Genomic DNA, 21,662 nt, shown 5'->3' with positions numbered 1-21,662 from the left:
TTAATGGATCCATGTCACCCTTCCGCAACCCCTGTGCATCGCCGGGTGTGACCCCCCCCCAAAAAAAAGAAACAAAACAAAACAAGATTGCTTGGTTTCTGAGTTACATCCCATCAAATCTGGGTGTAATACTGCTGGGATGTCAGTGTTGTGGAGTTTGGAGATTTCGCTCCAGAAAATCCAGAATATTTAACTGGGCTGTCCAGCCAGAGGGCATGGAGACTTGTTAGATACAATAGTTTTCACAAATTTTCTTCTACAGAAATATCTTCTCCCCCCGCTAAAGGAGGGTAGGACTCTCAGGCTAGGACTTGTGAGCTGAAACCCAGGAGAGGAAGAAGGGATTGTCGTTTTGACGAAAGGATTCTCTTCCAGGCTGGAGAACTGCAGGGAGAAAAACCCCAAGGTGGAGGAATTTTGCTCCATGGCTTGGAGGCCAACCACACATACTAGGGGAAAAAGGAGCTCAGATAGAGAAAGGAACACCAAATAAAGGTGTTGGGAGGATCCTCCCAGGATGGGAGAAGCATGCTGAAAGTAGACTATGGACCAAACATTCAATGCCTCTTTTTGCAAACCACAGCACCCAATAGGAGAGAGAGAACAAAAGGGAGTGCCCTGCCACAGAGACAGGGTGGGATGGGGGGATGGGGGTTGGGAGGGATACTGGGATCCGTGGAGGTGGGAAATGGGCACTGGTGGAGGGATGGGTATTTGATCATTGTATTTTTGGAACCCAAGCACAAAAATGTGTAAGTCTGCAACTATACCTCATGATGTCTCACTATTAAAAAATTAAAAAAAAAAAAAAACCCAAGGTGGGAATGGCCGCAGGAGCTGGCAGCTAATGGCTGGTTTGGTACAAGTTTACTGGCCCCAGAGGTGAGGGAGATGACAGGCTCTGAGCCCTGCTCCATCCCTGCACTTCATCACTGCTACTTCTGTCCATCCAGTTTCATTCCCGCGAGCAGCTGAGGAACGACTGGATCTGCCTGACTCAAGACTGGCTCTTACTCCCATTTGACCCAGCAATACCACTCCTGGGAATATAACCCAGAGAGGCAAAAATGTATAGTCGAAGTGACATCTGCACTTGTTTGTTCATTGCAGCACTCTTTACAATAGCCAGAATCTGGAAAAAACCTGAGTGCCCGAGAACAGACGACTGGTTAAAGAAACTTTGGTACATCTACACAATGGAGTACTATGTAGCTGTTAGAAATGATGAAGTCATGAAATTTACTTACAAGTGGTAAAAAGCCCTAAGTAAAGGCCCTCCTGTTGTTCATCGATTTGCTCAAGCGGGCCCAGTAACGTCTCCATTGGAGACTTTGTTGTTACTGTGTTTGGCATATCGAATACGTCACGGGGAGCTTGCCAGACTCTGCATACAAGTGGTACTACATGGAAAGTATCATGCTAAGCGAAATGAGCCAGAAAGAAAGGGATAGACATAGAAAGATTGCATTCATCTGGGGGACATAAAGTAACAAAATAAGAGACCAACATGCAACAACAGCTGTGATAAATACCAGGAGGTTCACTCCATGGCTTCGAGGCCAACCCCGCACTCTAGGAGTAAAGGCAGCTCAGATGGAGAAGGGAGCACCAAATAAAGAATGCTGGGAAGATCTGCCCAAGATGGGAGATGCCTGCTGAAAGTAGTCTATAGACCAAACATGATTGCCACCCAATGTCTCTTCTGCAGACCACAGCACCCAAAAGGAGAGATAGAACAAAAGGGAGTGCCCTGCCACAGAGGCAGGGTGGGATAGGGGGATGGGGGGTGGGAGGGATACTGGGACCCGTGGTGGTGGGAAATGGGCACTGTTGGACGGATGGGTACTCGATCATTGTATAACTGAATCCCAAGCACAGCAACTTGTAAGTGTACAACTGTACCTCATGGTGTTTCACTAATAAAAAGTAAATTAATTTTTTAAAAAAAGACTGGCTCTTAGGGGCTTCTTCATCGACCTCTCCTCCTTTCTCTTCCAGAAATCTTCTCTACGTCTACCCACAGAGGCTGAACTTCGCTAACAAACTAGCATCTGCCCGGAACATTACAATCAAGATCCAGTTTATGTGTGGAGAGGACGCGAGCAGCGCAATGCCGGTAAAGGGGGAAGGACACGTTTGCCTCAAACCAGCCTCGACCACATTTCCCTTATCAGTTCACCGGGATCAGATCCAGGCCTTATCAGCGTCTCACCACTGCTCCACATGTGCGGAGGCCTCTGTGGCTAGACCAGTAGTCACCCCAGGGAACTGATGGGGAACAGATTCAGTCTCAATCGAAAGTCTACTGTGTTGCGAGCTGTGAAATCTAGAGACACAGCTACTTTTATTTTTTTTATTTATTATTATTTTTTTGCTTTTTGGGTCACACCTGGCGATGCGCAGGGGTTCCTTCTGGCTCTGCACTCAGAAGTTACTCCTGGCGGTGCTCAGGGGACCATATGGGATGCTGGGAATCGAACCTGGGTCGGCCACGTGCAAGGCAAACGCCCTACCCGCTGTGCTATCGCTCCAGCCCCGACACAGCTACTTTTAGAGGAGTGGAGAATATAATATAGTCTTCCCACACCTCTTGAACATCACAGGAAATGAGAAGGAAATGAGAAGCCTTCCTGTGCCCAAATGAGTCAGTTCTGTTTGCTGGATTTGCAGATAAACCATGCAGTGCCACCTCTGGAGGTAAATCTGAAGTGGGCCTGAATTTCTGCAAGAAGGGTGACACACCATCTCAACACCCGTTACTATTGGATCTTCATCCTGAAAATTAGTATATAAGTCAAATAGCAAGTAAATAATGCAGTGCTCTTTGTGAACTCCCAAAATGCCGGAACTCACATTGTATGACCGTCAGCTCCCAACTGAGCTGGGCAGTTGGCACTTATCAGTTCTGAAAGTCCAAGGGGGCAGCTAAGTTACCTTTGTGTTGAAGAAATTTCTCTCAGTAATTCCATTCTTCAGATATCTACGCGGTTGGCTTCGCAAACCATCCTCCCAGTGCCCATCCTGCCTCCAAGGCATCCTCATTGCAAGGGCCCCTCTTGCAGTGATGATGAGAACAAAATCCTCTTCGAATCTTCTCAGTCCTGTCCCTGGCACATCCACCAGTGCTGCCTGGAGCACTGTGCAGAACCTAAGTGTGCCAAGGTGCCTAGCCAAGGACACGTGAGGGCTAACTCCAGCCCATTCTCCACTCTCCAGCCCTGTGTCCTCGCCTGGACATGGCTGTGAGCAATGGAAAGGACCATTTGTCTTCGCCCAGTAGCGAACCCACTTGTTAATTTATGCACCTTTGGAGCTGATGGAGCCTGGTAGTTTCTTTTTCTGTTTTTTTTTTTCTTTTTGGGTCACACCTGGCGATGAACAGGGGTTACTCCTGGCTCTGCACTCAGGAGTTACTCCGGGCGGTGCTCAGGGGACCCTATGGGATGCTGGGAACCGAACCCGGGTCATCCGCGTGCAAGGCAAACGCCCTACCCGCTGTGCTATCTCTCCAGCCCCAGTTTCTTTTTCTAAAGAGCAAAAACATGTGTACAGACCAGTGAAGGTTGTCACTATCTCAGCGACCAGGTCTGTGACTTTAGGAGAAAAAAGAGCCCTGATCAGGGACCTTTACTGAAGGCCAAACCATGTGACTTTCCCCTGCAATGTGGACTTTGGCAAAAATGAAGTAGGGAGAGCCCTGGGCTTCCATTGTCACAAACCCGGGGCCCTTTGTCATTAGTGCAGCCCATTGGAACCTCAGTTTACCCTTTCTACTCAGTCCTTTTGCATCTGTGCAGTTGGTCCAGTTATAGAACTCACCAGTTCTCTGAGAGCAGGCGATCCGACGGGGCTGATGAAAGTTGATTTTGTCCATCCAGACATCAATGTGAATTTGATCCTTTCTGTATTGGTTAAAAGGTCATCTTTGGAAAATCCAGTGGGCCTGAATTTCTGCAAGAAGTGTACACAGCTGTTACGTACCATAATAAGTAAGTATATTTCTGGGTTTGAAGTATATGCTAAAATTATTTCAGCATCTCTTGGTATTTCTGAACCCCCTAAGCGATTTTCCCCCAATAACTTTTATAGCTCAGGGACTATAATTTTCTTGCCAGTTCCGTGATTCTATGTTGAAGAAAATTTTTTGCCATTAACTAATTCTGGAATAAAGAACCTCTTTGAGAATCTAATGGGGGCTGGAGCACTAGTACAGTGGGTGTGGTGCTTGCCTGCACATGGCCAACCCAAGTTCAATCCCAGGCACATTTGGTCCACTGAGCCCTACTAGTGATCTCTGAGTGTACAGCCAGGAATAAACCCCACTGGCTGTGACCCTCCAAAACCAAATAACAATAACAAAAAGAATCTAATAATTTTTAGATTTTACTGAAATTTTAAAGATAATGGAGACGCTTTCTCCTGTTTAGAAATAAGTTTTCTATCCTGGGGCTGGAGAGATATCACAGCGGGTAGGGCGTTTGCCTTGCACGCGGCCTACCCGGGTTCAATTCCCAGCATCCCATATGATCCCCTGAGCACTGCCAGGGGTAACTCCTGAGTGCAAAGCCAGGAGTAACCCCTGTGCATTGCCAGATGTGACCCCCCCCCCCAAAAAAAGCAGAAAAAAAAGAAATAAGTTTCCTATCTTACTTTGAGTTGCTCAGTGGGGCCAGAAACTGAATCTCACTCTTTGTTCTGTCACCTCTCTTCTTGACACCATCCCATCTCTGCCCCAGTAACCACTTTAAGAAAGTTTAAGCTGACCAAAGGAGAAATGGAAGATGCATTATTGGGTCTTTCTGTTTGTTTAGGGCTGGAGCGATAGCACAGCCATAGGGTGTTTGCCTTGCGCATAGCCAGCCTGGCCGAGTCGGGTTCGATTCCTCTGCCCCTCTCAGAGAGACCTGCAAGCTACTGAGAGTATCTTGCCCGCGCAGCAAAGCCTGGCAAGCTACCCATGACGTTTTCAATATGCCAAACACAGTAACAACAAGTCTCAAGATGGAGACTTTACTGAACCCACTCGAGCAAATCGATGAGCAATGGGAGGACAGTGCAGTGCAGTGCTATGTTTGTTTGGTTGGTTTAGTGGTTACTCCCAGCTGTATTCCCAGTTGTCTCCTTGCATGATACTCACTCAGAGGTCTTCCCAGTGCTGCACGGGGGACCAGGTGTTGCCAGGGTCAATCCCAGGCCTCCTGCTTGCAAAGCATGTGCTCCAGCCCTTTGACATGTGAGCCATCTCCTTGGTCCTGGAAGACTCATTAATGTGTGAGAAATTAAGCCATAGACTAATATGTTATCTGCTATTCACGTTTCACAGGTAGGGAAGAGCACTCTGCCAGACAGATACGGATCTGATTCTTGACTGGTTTATTATTCTCTGAACCCACTTGTTTGGGTGGGGATAAGGTTCAAATAAGCAATGTACTATGTCCAGCCCTTGATAGGTCGGCTGGGACTTTGTAATTCATCAGAATCATGGTTTTTTTCCTTCCTACATCATTTCCTTCATAAATTTTTATATAATCTCTACTCCTAAATCAATAAAATTTATTTATTTTTCTAAAATCCTTTGATGATGGGGTGGGAACGATAGGAGGTAAGGCACTTGCCTTGCATGTAATTGAACCCCTTTTGATCCCTGGCACTGCTTGTGGTCCTCCAGAGGCTACCAGCAGTCACCCTGAGCACCACTGTGTTTTGCCCAAACATCCAAATAAGTAATAAATTGAGCAAGTCCATGGCTTGGAGGCCAGCCACACATGCTAGGGGAAAAGGCAGCTCAGATAGAGAAGGGAGCACCAAGTAAAGGTATTGGGAGGCTCCTCCCAGGATGGGAGAAGCATGCTGAAAGTAAACTATAGACCAAACACGATTGCCACTCAATGCCTCTTTTGCGAACCACAACACCCAAAAGGAGAGAGAGAGAGAACAAAAGGGAATGCCCTGCAACAAGAGGCTGGGTGGGATGGGGGTGGGAGGGATAGTGGGATCCGTGGTGGTGGGAAATGGGCACTGGTGGAGGGATGGGTATTTGATCATTGTATAACTGAAACCCAAGCACAAAATTTGTAAGTCTGCAACTGTCCCTCATGATGTCTCACTAATAAAAATTTTAAAAATTAAAAAAAAAATAAATTGAGTAAGTAAAATCTCTTGATGAGCACCAGCCATATGCCCCTTCCTGCTTGGGGGTGGCAGGAGAGAACCAGGTCACTGCAGGACTCTGAACTCTATCCCCTTTTTTACCTTATGTTGTTGGATTTTTCCACAGGGTACAGGTAGGTTTGTTTGCTCCTCCCAGCCCCAACACACACCCTCAAAGCCTTAGTGACCAGACTTATGTCAGTGGATGTCCTGGCTTGATCTCAAGGACTCCCAGCTGAGGAACAGAATGGTGTCCGTTGAAAAGCAGAACATCAACCGGGGGCCAGGGTAGAGAGCCAGAGGTCTGTGACCTTGGAACGTGTGGTCAGAGAAGCTGTCATTGTTCCTAAAGGTATTTGTACCTTTGAAACAGGTCCCCTGACTTCTACGAAGAAGTGAAAATCAAGCTCCCTGCAAAACTCACGGTGAACCACCACCTCCTGTTCACTTTCTATCATATCAGCTGTCAGCAAAAGCAAGGCTCCTTGGTGGAGAGTCTCCTGGGATATTCTGTGAGTCTTTGCAGCTCCCCAATTCACACAGCTGTGGTTGGTGCAGTCAAGGACCCTGCCGAGATGAACAACTGAAATTCTATTCACTTGACTTTTGTGTTGTCTCTGTTAGAAGTAGCAGAATGTGCCAAAGTATCTTTGCGGCAAAGAGCAGAGATGTCTTCATAGCAAATGACAAATTTGAGGAATAGAAAGCTAGACACTGTTATGGAAAGAGTCCTCATTCATTCATTTAAAAAAAATTGTACTTTAATATTTTCGTTTTATGTTTGCTTTTATCTTTGCTTTTTATTGCAATAGCCATCGTTTGCAAATCTTATATCTGTGCTTCACTTAAGAACACTCTTTTTTTAATGCCACAGGGGGAAAAGTTCAATTTTTAATAAACACAAAATGTAAAATAAACAGTGGTGGCATGACACGCATAAACGTTGGCTACTAGAACAGTGCTACTTCTTTGGCTCTGAACACAGTAAATCATTGCTACTACCATCTCAGGGACGCTAAGTGAATTTGAAATGCAAAGAACTTGACAGAAGTTATTGCCAAAAAGAACCCTGGTCAATATCTAATCATCGTTTAGTTGCATCTGATTATTGTGAGCTAGATAAACTGTCAGAATTATATGCTGTAATAAACACCACTTTGTTCTTTACATCATCTGTTTCAGTGGCTGCCAATTCTCTTAAATGAACGTCTTCAAACTGGATCCTACTGCCTCCCAGTTGCCCTGGAAAAGCTGCCGGTCAACTACTCCATGCATTCTGCAGAGGTAACCACTGAGCTGGCCATGAACTGCTTCCTGATCAACCATGGTCCTAACCCACTTGTCAGAACCACTGGCCGTTCCCTTCAGTATAACTGATGGTGTAGAAGATGTCTTTGGGGGCATGCGTGGACTCCCAAGCAATGCCAGAAGGGCCTGGGGACCACTCCCATCAGTACTGGGCCAACCAGGCTGGACAGTTCAATACTCGTCCTGGCACTGTGGTACTGGGGCCACCAGGGAAACCCTAACAGTGCCCAGGAGCCTTCAGATCTACATCTAGCAGTGCCGTGCTAGAGGGTGTGTGATGATGGGGATGGAACTCATACCCTTGTGCTTGCTAGGCTTGACCCATGACCTCTGAACCATCTCCCTGACCTGCTCGGCATGCCTTGGGGAGCAGTTATCAGCCATCACTGCAGGAGGCTTTCAGAGAACATGAGGTTCCCAAGGGTGTGGAGAGTGACCTGGTGGTGGAACCTCCTTCAGTAGCCATCAGCGGTTCAGAATGCTTGGTGAACGATCCTGCTACTGAGGCAGCATTATTATGCGTTGCCTGCCACAAAGGGACCCCCCCTCTCCCAAAATAATGAACATGACGGGGAAGGGAAATCGAGCGCCCTGGATTCCAGTTAGACGAGGAGAAGAGGTCAGAGCCCTGCAGCTGCCCCGCTGCATCAGTGCTCAGTGCTCTGGTGGCTAGCAGGGTTCGATTCCTCCAGGGATTCCCTGCCAGCATTCTCTCCACCCCGTTTCTGCACGCCTCTGCCCACTTGCTCTGTGACCATGCTTACTGAGTGAGAGCCCAGGTCTGCCCATTCCTCCCACACCAGCACCAGTTCCTCGGCTTCTCTGTTTGACTGGCAGAGGTTCCTGTCTATGAGTGCTAATTTGAAGCGAATCCCAGATTCCGCATTTCATTTATAAGTATTTTATCGGTTATTTGACTAGACCTTTCTCCCCCCCACAACCCTCCAGGAGACTTTGTTTTTCTTCGTTGTCCTTATTTTTCCCGGAAAGACAAGCTTCCTTGGCCCAGGGCTGTAAGTGATGCCTGGCCTTAGATCAAAACTACAAAATCACGTAAACGCAACCCGAGTTCGCTCACAGATATTCCCGATTACAATTTATGATTTGGACGCCCAGCCTTGGCAGCTCCCCAGACCACCTGTTCATCATCAAGCGGCACGTGCTAATTGCAGAAAATGTCCCATCAACATCTTAAAGTCGCAGATCCTGGGTTTTGTAGACCAACCGGCCCCAAGCCCAAAATCCAGATGTGACTTCTCCCTAACGGTGAACGTAGAAAGTTTGCTTCAACCTTCTTAAGACTCAAAGATGAAATTGGTCCTTGTCCGTGAGCATCAAATGAGAAAAGGATGTCAAACAGCAAAGCCAATGCTTAAGTAAACAGCGATTGCCTTTGCTGCTTGTCTGAAGTTATCTTTATCGATATGCTCTCAGCCTGCCCCAATGCCCTTTGTAGCTGGACTGTCCAGTATAGTTGCTGCTAGCTGCTTGTGGCTATTAAAATGTGTCTAGATTACACCCAGATGGACTGTAAATACAAACTGGACTTCAAACATTAAGTAGGGAAAAGGAATTTTTTTTAATTAAAAATCTCAAAAACTTTCCTATCTTGATTGCGTAATGATTCTCAATAATTTAATACTTTTTATAATAATTTAATAATTCTTTAATGATGTAACTATATTGAGTTAAAACATATTAAGATCATTATCACATACTTCTTTTTAATTTGAATTTTTTGGGGAGTGGTTTAGGGCTACACTTGTGGTTCTCAGGGCTCACTCCTGGCAGGAGTGTAATACTGGGCATTGAACCTGGGTCAGCCATGTGCAAGGCAATTACTTTACCCTTTGTAGTATCTCTCTGGCCCCAATTTACTTTTGCAGAGTGGCTATTAGGACATTTTTAATTCCATGTATGACATTACGCAGCATCATACTTGTAGTGAACAGCACTAAATGGCAAACACCATTGTCTCCTGGAGCCAGATGAGTAACACCGAAGAATGCCAGTTTCAAAAGGTGCTACCATTGGACTACCAAACTTGTCTGTGGCCCAGAGCCAGCTTTGAGCCTAAGTGTGTTGTGTGACTTGTCTCACATAATTTCCAGTGGTTTTCGCCCTGTTTGAGCATCTTACTCATAGAAATACAGCATGCTTCGTCTCGTTATGATGCAAAACTTACATGGACACGTAGCTCTTCTCACTCAGTGCCCTGTAATGTCTCTAAAGAAATAATTCCAATGGGAACTTAGGCAAAAAAAATGGTCTCTCTGGCATACAGAACATATGTAAATAGCTTAAAAGAGATTTTAGGTCATTTCAAAGCGAAAGCCCAGAAGGATGGCTACTTGAAAACAATTTGTGAAAAAGGAAATAATTGCAGACCCTTCATAATATTAGCATATCATGTCTTATAAAGACAGTCTACACTTTATCCCAAAGTTCCTGATTAATAGGGAAATTATAAACTCGATATAATACTTTATTTTAGTTCCTAGGTCAACAGTTATCAAATGCTGAATGGGAACTTAGAAGACAGGCCACTTAGCTCAAACCCCTCCTTTCAGCAGGAGAGAGCAAACACCTCAAGAGTTTAATTGAATTGTCAAAGTCAATATTTTAACGAGACTGATGCAGATTCAACTTGAATCCAGAGTAACTTAACTTTGAGGCGAGTTATGTCATTTTTCTAGGGTGTTATCATATTTGTATAACCCTGACATTTACAGCCTTCACTCTGCTTATTAGTAATCAGAAAAAAAGGATTGAATTGCAATTTTCTTTTTTTTTTTAACACAGAAAGTCCCCTTACAGAACCCTCCCATTAAGTGGGCTGAAGGACATAAGGGAGTATTTAATATTGAAGTACAAGCTGTTTCGTCCGTTCACACCCAGGTAAGGCACATCAAGGTCAACAGCAAATCCGGGCCAGAAGGCTAATGAGGAAGATGGGGAGATTGGGGGAGGGGGTGTGCAGGCACAGCACAGAACCCTCAGGACAGCTCTGTGAAAGATCAATGGAAAGCTTTGTATGTGCTTAAATCAAAAATAAGCTTCGGTGCTTTGGGGATTACAAGCCATTTCAGGTGTTATTTGTTGCTTAAATGAGGTAACTGAGCAAAGGAAGGAAGTCAGCACTTGCACTGCTGCCGAGAAATTGTGTGTGGGGGGGAGGGGTGTCACTGACCCTTTCCTAGTTCCTATTTCCCATTTATCAGCATTTGGGGGGAGGCTCATTTGTTTGTTTGTGTGTGTGTGTGTGTGTGTGTGTGTGTGTGTGTGTGTGCGTGTGTGTGTGTGTGCGTGTGTGTGCGTGTGTTTTGGTTTGGTTTGGTTTTGGATCACACCAGGCGGTGCTTCTGGCTCTGCACTCAGAAATTACTCTAGGTGCTGCTCGAGGGCCTTATGGGATGCTGGGATCAAACCCAGGTCAGCGGCTGCAAGGAAAATGCCCTACCCACTGTATTCTCATTCAGGCCCTATCCGGCATTTTAAAAAACGTTCTTGGGGCTGGAGCGATAGCACAGCGGGGTAGGGCGTTTGCCTTGCATGCGGCCGACCCGTGTTCGATTCCCAGCATCCCATATGGTCCCCTGAGCACTGCCAGGAGTAACTCCTGAGTGTAGAGCCAGGAGTAACCCCTGTGCATCGCCAGGTGTGACCCAAAAAGCAAAAATATAAAATAAAATAAAAAACATTGTTTTTTCCCCCATCCATTTCCTGCCATAGTCAGAATTTTGTATCTGCCTAGACCCTGCTTTTTTCCATCTGCTCAGGGGGTACCCTATGGGATGCTGGGAATCGAACCCAGGTCGGCCACATGCAAGGCAAATGCCCTCCCCACTGTGCTATCGTTCCAGCCCCTTGCAGACTTAAAAAAAAAACCTCTGTGTTTTCTATTTTATTATTATTATTATTAGTTTTTTGGGACACACCCAACAATGCCCAGGGGTCCCTCCTGGCTCGTGCACTCAGGAATGACTGCTGGCGGTGCTCGAGGAATCCTATGGGATGCTGGGAATCGAACCCGGGTTGGCCGCGTGCTAGGCAAACACCCTTACAGCTGTGCTATCGTTCCAGCCCTGAGGTTCTGTCTTTAAAAAAAAAAAAAGTTCGTTTTGGTTTATTTTTGGCTGCACCATGGCATTATGGTGGAGGTTGAGGAACTCAGGGCTTTACACTCGCAAGGCAGGAGCCACATCCCCAGCCCCACCGTCATTGTGATGATTTATTCCTTGAGCAGTTACCCCTGGTGGTGCTTGGGGCTTCTCCCAGCACTCTGCTCCAGGGCAACACCCAGTGGTGCTCGGAGGACCACACGGTGCTGGGGACCAAACCTTAGCTTCCTGCAGGCAAAGCACCAACCATCGAGCACTCTCTCTGGCCCTTTGTATTTTCCATTGGTGGGAGAGAGCACTGATGGAATGAGACTCCTGAGACCGGCTGTCTGCCCTCTCAGGACAACCACCTGGAGAAGTTCTTCACCCTGTGCCACTCGCTGGAGAGCCAGGTCACCTTCCCCATCCGCGTGCTGGATCAGAAGATCAGTGAGACGGCCCTGGAGCACGAACTGAAGCTCAGTATCATCTGTCTCAACTCCTCCCGCCTGGAGCCCCTCGTGCTCTTCCTGCACCTCGTGCTGGACAAGCTCTTCCAGCTGGCCGTGCAGCCCATGGTCATCGCCGGCCAGACAGGTAGGCGGCAGGTGGGCCTCAAGGAGGCAGATGGTACCTTTTTCGAGGGAGCCTAATTTTCCAGAAATCTCAGGAGCTCAAGCTTCCTGTGGATGCCGTGGGCATGAGGGAAGCCAGATCCAGCACTTTATTGTTGAGACTTCCTGTATTATTCATAAGGAAATAAACACGAACACCGGATGCTTACGAATACAGTTTGTAAAAAAAAATGCATTGAAGGATCAATGGCAATCTTGGGAATTTCACTCCTGGTAATGGATGGAGTTCTTTAGCCTCTAACTTATAGTTGGCCAACAGGGTAATAGATATAATTTCTTAAAGAAGGCAACTACACTACACTGTCCTCCCATTGTTCATCGATTTGCTCCAGCGGGCCCAATAACGTCTCCATTGTGAGACTTCTTGTCACTGTGTTTGGCATATTGAATACTCTCGGTAGCTTTCCAGGCTCTCCCAGAGGGGCGGAGGAATCGAACCCGGCTCGGCCAGGCTGGCTGCATGCAAGGCAAATGCCCTACCGCTGGGCTAAAGAAGGCAACATATACTGAATATTGAATAGAAAGAAAAGGAGGGCTCGTGCTTGAAATTCAATGTGATCACTCCCCCCCCCCTTTTTTTTAAACCGAGATATGAGACACACACCATAAATTTACTGAAGTGCGCAGATTGGGTAGTCTTCTTAAAAGTCTAACTTGTGCAGCCATCACAGCTGATTCCAGAACTGTTTGTTGTTTCGTTTTGTTCTGTCTGGGGCCATAGCTGGCAGTGTTCATTGCTTGCTCCTGAACCTCAGCCCAGGGATCAATCCTGGCAGTGCTTGCTTGGGGGATCCTTTGAGGTGTCAGGAATCTAACTCCAGTTGGCCTTGTGTGAGGCAAACAACTTGACCCCTATATACTCTTTTTCTTTCTTGCACTGTATCTCTCTGTGTTTCTGTGTCTGTCTCTGTCTCTCTGTCTCTCTCTGTCTCTGTCTGTCTCTCTCTCTCCATAATTCCAGGACTTTTCACCCTCCCCAAATGAAACCCCACACCCATGAGCAGTAACTTCCATCACCCCTCTCCTGAGGCGCTGGCAACCTCATCATCTCTTGTATGTCTTAGAGTGAAAATCAGAGGCGTATTTTTTTTATCCTCTATATAAGTTGAAGTCCCATTGTTTCAGTGTGCATCCCTGATAATCAGCCTGCATATATATTGCATTTAGTTTGCCACGGAAGGTCCAACACGTATAATGTGTCCACCTTCATTTGGGAATGCCCCTCTCTGAGGTTCCTGGCTACCGCTGGGCTTCTCTTGTCCTGTGCTGGTGGCCCAGCAGAGGGCTTTTGGGTAGCATCGAACTGGGCAGAGAGCTTCGGGCCTGATGAGTAACCAGCTTACAACCAGACCTCAGAGGACTTAGAGGACGGGGTAGCTTCCCTGGATGGGCTAGTGGAAGGAACACAGAGGGATGCTGTGGAAGGGAATAAAACATTCCTCGAGGGTGGCCTAAGAAGCAAAACCATGCTTGACTTTCCTCTAGAGGAAAGAGCCGCCCGATGGCTGGGGGCGGGAGGGGGGGTGAGCATCAGAGCGTTAGGGATGTGCTCTGGGTACCGCTTCTCATGCATCTCATCCTTCTCTGGGTTCCGCAGCTCTGGGTACCGCTTCTCACGCATCTCCTGCTTCTCGCAGTTTGCCTTCGAGGGGCGGTGGGGTGAGCATCAGAGCGTTAGGGATGTGCTCTGGGTACCGCTTCTCCTGCATCTCATGCTTCTCGGTTCTGCAGCTCTGGGTACCACTTCTCACGCATCTCCTGTTTCTCTCGGTCCCGCAGCCAACTTCTCGCAGTTTGCCTTCGAGTCCGTGGTGGCGATCGCCAACAGCCTGCACAACAGCAAGGACCTGAGCAAGGACCAGCACGGGCGGAACTGCCTGCTCGCCTCCTACGTGCACTACGTCTTCCGCCTGCCCGAGCTGCACCGAGACCCGCCCAAGTCAGGTAGCCCCGCCCCGTCCTGGCGCCTCGACCCCACCCCCCCACCCCCTCAAAGTCAGATTTGGGAGGCCAAAAAAGTAAAGCCCTGGAGTTCGGCTTTCTCTTTAGAATGACACAGAATTCTATGAATGCTGCCATTTATTTATTTATTTATTTATTTATTTATTTTTATTAGTGAGACATCGTGAGGTACAGTTGTAGACTTACAAATTTTTGTGCTTGGGTTTCAATTATACAACGATCCAATACCCATCCCTCCACCAGCCCCCATTTCCCACCGCCACGGATCCCAGAATGCTGCCATGTAAAGTTTTGCCTTTCTCTCTCTTTCCCTTTCCCTCTCTCTCTGTCTCCCCTCTCCCCCTTTCACTCTCTCTGTCTGCTTGATCATCCCTCACTGGTCTTGACAAACCCTTGCTTGTGATTTCATTAAACTTCCTTATTTTAATTGTGGTGAGGCAGTCCTTGGGGGTTCCTCTGGCTCTGTGCTTGCCTGCCTGCCTCCTGGTAATGATGGGAGACCATGTGGGGCTGGTCAGCCTCGTTCAGGCTATCTATTTCTCCTTAAAATGTAGCCCCTGTATTGTCTCTCCACCCCTGAGGATCAAACTCAGGGCCTCACACACACATGCAAGGCATGTGCTTTACACTTGAGTTGTCCTCAGCCCCAATATTACTGTTTTTTTGTTTTTGTTTTTGTTTTGCGGGGACGGGGGGGGCACTTTTATTTATTATTGACTTACATAGAGATGACTTTCTGACTTTAAAATACCTGTCCACGGCCAAACACTGTCCTCCCGTTGTTCATCGATTTGCTCGAGCGGGCCCAGTAACGTCTCCATTGGAGACTTTGTTGTTACTGTGTTTGGCATATCGAATACTCTCGGTAGCTTGCCGGGCTCTCCGAGAGGGGCGGAGGAATCGAACCCAGCTCGGCCTGGCTGGCTGTGCGCAAGGCAAACGCCCTACCGCGGTGCTATTAGGACAGTACTAAACTATCTATTTCTCTTTAAAATTTAGTTGTTTTTTTTTATATAGCTATACAATGTTATTAATGATCCTGTGGCAGTAGAATAGACACGTTAATGTTTACTTCGTTGTCTGATTGGTTTCGATTTTCTTCCCTGGACCCCTCCCCAGTCCTTGGTGGTTGATGTCATTGCTGCCGTGACCGGAGGTCCTTCGCATGCCTGCCTGTAGTCCTTGCTCTTGGTTTAGCTTCTGTGCTTGTAGCAGGCCACACATAGCTCATGCTGAATGCCCAACTCAGCTGAGGTGCTCGCGGAGGTCTGTGCTCCTTTAGCAGGGGGGCTTGCACGGTGCTCACCAGGACTCAAAGGCTTAGTGCAGGAGCCCACATTAGGCGCCTTTTTGGGCCGCTCTGATGCTTCTGGGCTGCGTTTCTCGCAGCCAGAGATCACTTGCAACCCTGGAGATGGCAGGCAGCAAAGCAGCCAGGCTGACACCGCTGGCACAAGAGGGGACTGGAGAGCACCATCACTAAAAAAAATCAGTGAACGGCTGGAACTGCAGCTGACCGCAGTCCTCACCTCGACCACGCGTTCCCGAGACTCCCGGGTCCACGGCGTCGTTTCCACCCTCTCTGGCATCCCTCTACAAGCCCAGCCAGTCACTCTGAGCCTTTTCTGTTGGCATGTCTACCTGACGGAGCCCAGGAGGTCCCACGGCTTCGCCCGACCCCCGCTACCACACCTACGGGCGCACGACTGCGGCGGCCGTGAGCTCCAAGCTGCTGCAAGCCCGCGTGATGAGCAACAGTAACCCCGACCTGGTGGCCCCGCACTCGGCAGCCGACGAGGAGGTAAAGAGCATCATGTCCTCCAAGGTAGGAGAGGTGACACCCTGTGACAAGACCCAGGCCCGGCAGTGCTCAGCAGCTCGTCGTGGCTCTGTGCTCAGGAGAGGTCCTAGCGTTGTGCAGGGGGACCCCAGAGGGTGCTGGGCATCGAACTTGGATCTTGAGTGAAAGGCAAACACCTGACCCCCTGGGACTGGCTCTAGGGCCAAAGCTTTCTCTGTGTGTGTGGGTGGGTGGGTAGGTGGGGAGGGGCATTTTGGCCTACAACCAGCAGTGCTCAGGCCTTACTCCTGGCTCTGTGCTCTGAGGTCACACCTTGGGCTTAAAGGACCAAATGCAGTGTTGGAGGGTGAACCGGGGTCAGCTATGTGCGAGGCAAGTACCTTAATTCCTGCACTGTCTCTCAGGCCCCCTTATAGTGCTCTCGGGCTTTGTTATTTCCAGCTAAGACGCGGTCCTCAAAGCAAGCAGGATGATGACGCTTTATGGCTCATCTTAGAGTTCTTCACATTTGTTTCTTTTTTTTCTGAACGGATTCCGTGCCATTTTTCTGAAAGATGCCGAGGCAAGACTAGTATTGAAAATATGCTCACAAAGTTGTTAACTCTAGTCAAAGTATTTAGAGCTCTCTATCTGATTATTAAAATAATAATTTTTTATTATAAAATTTTTTAATAGTGAGACATCATGAGGTACAGTTGCAGACTTACACATTTTTGTGCTTGTGTTTCAATTATACAATGATCAAAAACCCATCCCTCCACCAGTGCCCATTTTCCACCACCACGGATCCCAGTATCCCTTCCACCCCCCATCCCCCCCATCCCACCCTGTCTCTGTGGCAGGGCATTCCCCTCTGTTCTCTGTCTCATTTTGGGTGCTGTGGTTTGCAAAAAGAGGCATTGAGTGGCAATCATGTTCGGTCTTTAGTCTACTTTCAGCATGCATCTCCCATCCTGGGAGGATCCTCCAACCACCTTTAGTTGGTGTTCCCCTCTTTATCTGAGCTCCCTTTTCCCCTAGTATGTGTGGTTGGCCTCCAAGTCAAGGAGTAAAATTCCTAGTACTAATCTCGGTCATTCTTGGGTGTTAGTTTCCTATTCTGTTACTTTATGTTCCCCAGATGAATGCAGTCTTTCTATGTCTATCCCTCTCTTTCTGACTCATTTCGCTTAGCATGATACTTTCCATGTAGCACCACTTGTATGTAAATTTCATGACTTCGTCTTTTCTAACAGCTACATAGTACTCCATTGTGAAATAATAATTTTTAAAAAAAGTATTTAGAGCCTAACTCGTTTAACCATGTGTAGTCAATGAATGCCAGAATGTTTTTTTTTCTTATTTTCCTTTTTTGATGTTTGGGCCCTGCCTAGTGGTGCTCAGGGCTACTTCAGAAATGCTCCTCGGCACTGCTTAGGGGGCCGTGCGGTTAAGATCACAGCGTCACACTTGCTCTGGGAGCATCCCGGGCCTCGGAGTCTTCCTCTCCCCGTGTCCCCAGAAGTCTCTGCACGCATGGGCAACACTGGTGGTGAAGTGGCATTACTTACATCCACCTGGGTATTGAGGGTAGCACTGTAGCACTGTCCTCTTGTTGTTCATCGATTTGCTGAGCGGGCACCAGGAACGTCTCCATTGTGAGACTTGTTACGATTTTGGGCATGTCGAATATGTCATCGGTAGCTTGCCGGGCTCTGCGAGAGGGGCGGAGGAATCGAACCTGGGTCGGCTGGGTGGACCTCATGCAAGGCCAACACCCTACCCGCTGTGCTGTCGCTCCAGCCCGGGATGGAGGGTATATCCCTTAATCCTCTGAGCCATCCTGCAACCTTGAGTCTTTATTTACAAAGGGCAGACGGGGAGCTTTAGCCTTGGCTGTTCGCCTAGACCTGCTTGCGGCTGCTGGTGGTGAACATTTTTCCTTTTCAATTCCACCTTCTATCCTCGGGAACATCCATAAATGGATTATCCCATGGAACAACCCCAAGGAGCAGAGCTGCATTTTATAAAACTCGCAAAAACGGAGATACTGAGCTGCCTGCTCACTTGCCCGACAGCGTCTGAATTGTCTGCTTTGTGGGTGTGTTTGGTTTGGTTTTTGTGGGCCCTCCTAGTAGTACTCCGTCACATGCATGATGGGAATCAACCCTGGGCCTCCCACATGCCAAGCCTGCCCACTCGCCCTTTGAACTTTGTAACAGCTTTAGACCGAGTGAATTAATTGTGAATCCAACACAACAGGCTCTTAGATACTCCTCACCCAGTTTCCGTGTTATTAACATTTTATATTCGAATGGTTTATTTTTATCACAGTGAATCAATATTGATATTCTATTACTCTCAACTCAGAGCTTATCCTGATTTCATCTCAGTCTTTCCTTAATTTCTGTTTTCTGTGCCAGGATTCCCAAGTCTCCTGAGTGTTCCCTCTTGGCTGTGAGCGTTTCTCAGACTTTCCTTATGTCGATGACCTTGACAGTCTTCAGGAGGGCAGCTCAGATTTTTTTTGTAGGATGTTTCTGGTTTTGGTTTGGGGGCCACACACAGCAGGACTTATTAATAAGCTCAGGACTTATTCCTGGCTCCGCACTTAGGAATCACTCCTGGCAGTGGTCAGGGGACCCTATGGGGTGCCCAGGATTTAATCCCGGTAGGCTGAGTGTCAGCACACAGCCTCCCTGCTGTACCATCACACTGGCCCCTGTTTTGTAGAATGTTTCTCACTGGACTTTTGTAAATGATGATCACAATTCATGTACCATAAAATGCATCCTTTTTTTTTTTTTTGCTTCCTTTTTTTCTTTTTTCTTTCTTTTTTCTCTTTCTTTCTTTCTTTCTTTCTTTCTTTCTTACCCCTTATGATTCAGTCTTGTTTTCCAAAGCTAGTGTGAATTCCTAGTCTGAAATTTCCGTGCAGTTGTCTGTGGTTGCCGAGTGGCCAAGCTGTGAGAGCCCATCACCTTATAAATCAGATTCTCCAGGTTTAGACAGTTGCCCTCCTAAAATCTCCCCCCAGGAGGCAGGAGGAGGTTTTGCGAGAAGGAATCCGGAGAGCTGGGTGTGAGTTGAGTCTCGCCTCTGACATCACCCAGAGCCATGTATTGTGGGCAAGTCCGCTCCTGCCCTGGCCTCATTTTCCACGTCTCTGCGGAGGTTCTGAACCCTGGCTGAACTTCACGATCATCTCTGGGCTTTGAGAGGCTCTGGATCCACCCCTGGGATTCCGATGATTTACAGGCTTCACTGTATGAGACTGTTGACACTCCACCCATTTCGACTTAAGAGTCAACCCCGGGACAGGCAGGAACCAACTGGTACCAGTTTCTGAGAGCTGGTTGTTAAAATTTCGGGAGCTTTTGGAATTAATGGTTACACATAGATTTATGTTTTGTTTAGGGGTCACACTCAGCCATTCTCCCGGGAACCATGTGTGGTGCCAAGAATCTAACCAGGGTTGGCTGCATGCAAGGCAGGCACCCCCTACCTGTGGCACTCTCGCTCCAGCCCCTAAAGTTGACATTTAAAAAAAAAGTAAATGATAACAAGTTAGTTCTATTAAAAACAAAGGTCAGCGCTGGAGCAGTAGTACAGCGGGTAGGGCGTTTGCCTTGCACGCAGCCCACCCGAGTTCAATTCCCAGCATCCCATATGGTCCCCCGAGCACCGCCAGGAGTAATTCCTGAGTGCATAAGCCAGGAGTAACCCTTGTGCATCGTCGGGTGTGACCCAAAAAGAAAAAAAAAAACACACCAAAGGTCATTTCTATGGCATGTGAATTATATCCTGAACAAAAAAAGGAATATAGTCGTGAAATCCAAATAAAGCCTACAACAGTTTGGTTAATAGTAACGAGCCGGTCTCTATTTCTTTTTCTTTTTTTTCTTTTTTTTTTCCTTTTTGGGTCACACCCGGCGATGCACAGTGGTTACTCCTGGCTCTGCACTCAGGTATTATTTCTGGCAGTGCTCAGGGGACCATACGGGATGCTGGGAATCGAACTCGGGTCGGTCGCGTGCAAGGCAAACACCCTACCCGCTGTGCTGTCGCTCCAGCCCCGAGCCGGTCTCTATTTCTTAGTTTTTTAACGAACCAGTTGTTGCATAAAGTATTTTCATTAAAGAACACAGTGTAAGGCATATTAAAAAGCCTCTGTACCATCTTTGTAATTCATTCGAGCACGCATCTGAAATCCCCCCTCTAAAAAAAGACAGTACTAAAGCTGCGTATTTCCCTGAATGTTTTCCTGCATTTTATAATCGTCCATGCTCTGGGGTCGACTCTTTCTGCATAGTGGAAACCCAGTGGAATGGCTTGCTCCTGCATGTCTCCTCCCAGCTTTGCATTCAGCCTGTCATCCCCGATAATTGCAACATGGAAATTTGCAAATGCAGCTATCTGGGTGTTCACTATTTGCCAGAACACCCCAGCAACCTTTTCTTTCTGCAATATCACTTTCTGATGGCCCAGAGGAGTTCATTTTCACTGCTTAGATGGCTGTGGTGTCCCTTAAGAAAAGTGAAAACTTCGGATGGTTTTGTGAACTTATTTATTTATTTTATTAGTGAAACACCATGAGGTACAGTTGTAGACTTACAAATTTTTGTGCTTGAGTTTCAGTTACATAATGATCGAGTACCCATCCCTCCACCAGTGCCCATTTCCCACCACCATGGGTCCCAGCATCTCTCCCACCCCCCATCCCCACCATCCCATGCTGCCTCTGTGGCAGGGCATTCCCTTTTGTACTCTCTCTCCTATTGGGTGTTGTGGTTTGCAAAAGAGGCACCGAGTGGCAATCATGTTCGGGCCATAGGCTACTTTCAGCATGCTTCTACCATCCTGGGAGGATCCTCCCAACACCCTTTATTTGGTGCTCCCTTCTCTATCTGAGCTTCCTTTTCCCCTAGCACGTGTTTTTTTGATAGTATCTTAATGTGTAGTAGGAGACTGAGAGTAGTACCACGCTAATCCATGGAGGGGCGCTGTGTCCACGTGATTTTTTTTTCCTGCTCCCGGGTAAGGTGCCCTGCACGCAAGGCTCTTCACTGAAGGTTAAGACTAGCTAGCACTGATCTCTTTCATCAATACAGCTTGATAGAGCTTTGTCTTCTGTGTTTCTGTTTCTTATTTATGGGAGGTATTTAAACTTTGTGCCCAGAGGGTGGGGGGAGGGGGCGGATAGTGCTGGGGAGTGTGGGATGAGGGGTGGAGAAATAAATGAAAACAGAATTCTGAAATCGTGACTTCCTGGCTCATCCTCCCTGAGCACTGCTGCCAGCTGCATTCTGAGTGCTGGTTGTGTGTTTCAGGCGGCTGATAGGAACTGCAACCGGATGTCTTACTACTCCTCTGGCAATAATGAAGTTCCCAGTTCCAGTGCAACCCCAAGACCCGTCAGCAAAAAGGTATAAGAGCAGAGCAGTGGGAGGGATTTTGGCCGGTGCCCTGTCACTTTCACTGAAAACAGATGTCAACAGGGCCATTCTACCCAGCCTCCTAACACTTGTGCTCATGCTTGTGTACCCACACACACACACACACACACACACACACACACACACACACACACGAGCCTAGTAACTGATTCTCCTTCACCTCGATTCAGAAGTGAATCAGGGTGTCTTGTTAAAACCAATCGCTTCGACCATAATTAAAGTTATTTTAACACTCAAGGAGTCAGTCGGGGTGGCAGGTGGAAGGGATTCA

The 21,662-nt window shown here is 47.6% G+C and overlaps 1 protein-coding gene across 2 annotated transcripts in view; it reads left to right on the top strand.

Moving 5' to 3' along the window:
- DOCK8 (dedicator of cytokinesis 8) overlaps positions 1-21,662 on the top strand; it is a 270,310-nt gene that overhangs the window by 154,665 nt on the left and 93,983 nt on the right. For both annotated transcript variants that reach the window (XM_056106905.1, XM_056106904.1), the window contains exons 15-23: positions 1,999-2,116; positions 3,919-3,989; positions 6,524-6,662; positions 7,333-7,434; positions 10,261-10,356; positions 11,921-12,155; positions 13,973-14,137; positions 15,811-15,980; positions 21,266-21,361. In XM_056106905.1, the coding sequence (XP_055962880.1) occupies positions 1,999-2,116; positions 3,919-3,989; positions 6,524-6,662; positions 7,333-7,434; positions 10,261-10,356; positions 11,921-12,155; positions 13,973-14,137; positions 15,811-15,980; positions 21,266-21,361 (1,192 nt within the window). The remainder of the gene's footprint in view (positions 1-1,998; positions 2,117-3,918; positions 3,990-6,523; positions 6,663-7,332; positions 7,435-10,260; positions 10,357-11,920; positions 12,156-13,972; positions 14,138-15,810; positions 15,981-21,265; positions 21,362-21,662) is intronic.

This window comes from Sorex fumeus, unplaced genomic scaffold (assembly GCF_029834395.1).
Source record: "Sorex fumeus unplaced genomic scaffold, SorFum_2.1 ptg000149l, whole genome shotgun sequence".
Taxonomy (NCBI): domain Eukaryota; kingdom Metazoa; phylum Chordata; class Mammalia; order Eulipotyphla; family Soricidae; genus Sorex; species Sorex fumeus.
Note: the sequence above shows the minus strand (reverse complement) of the source record. Positions and strands in the feature narration are given on the sequence as shown.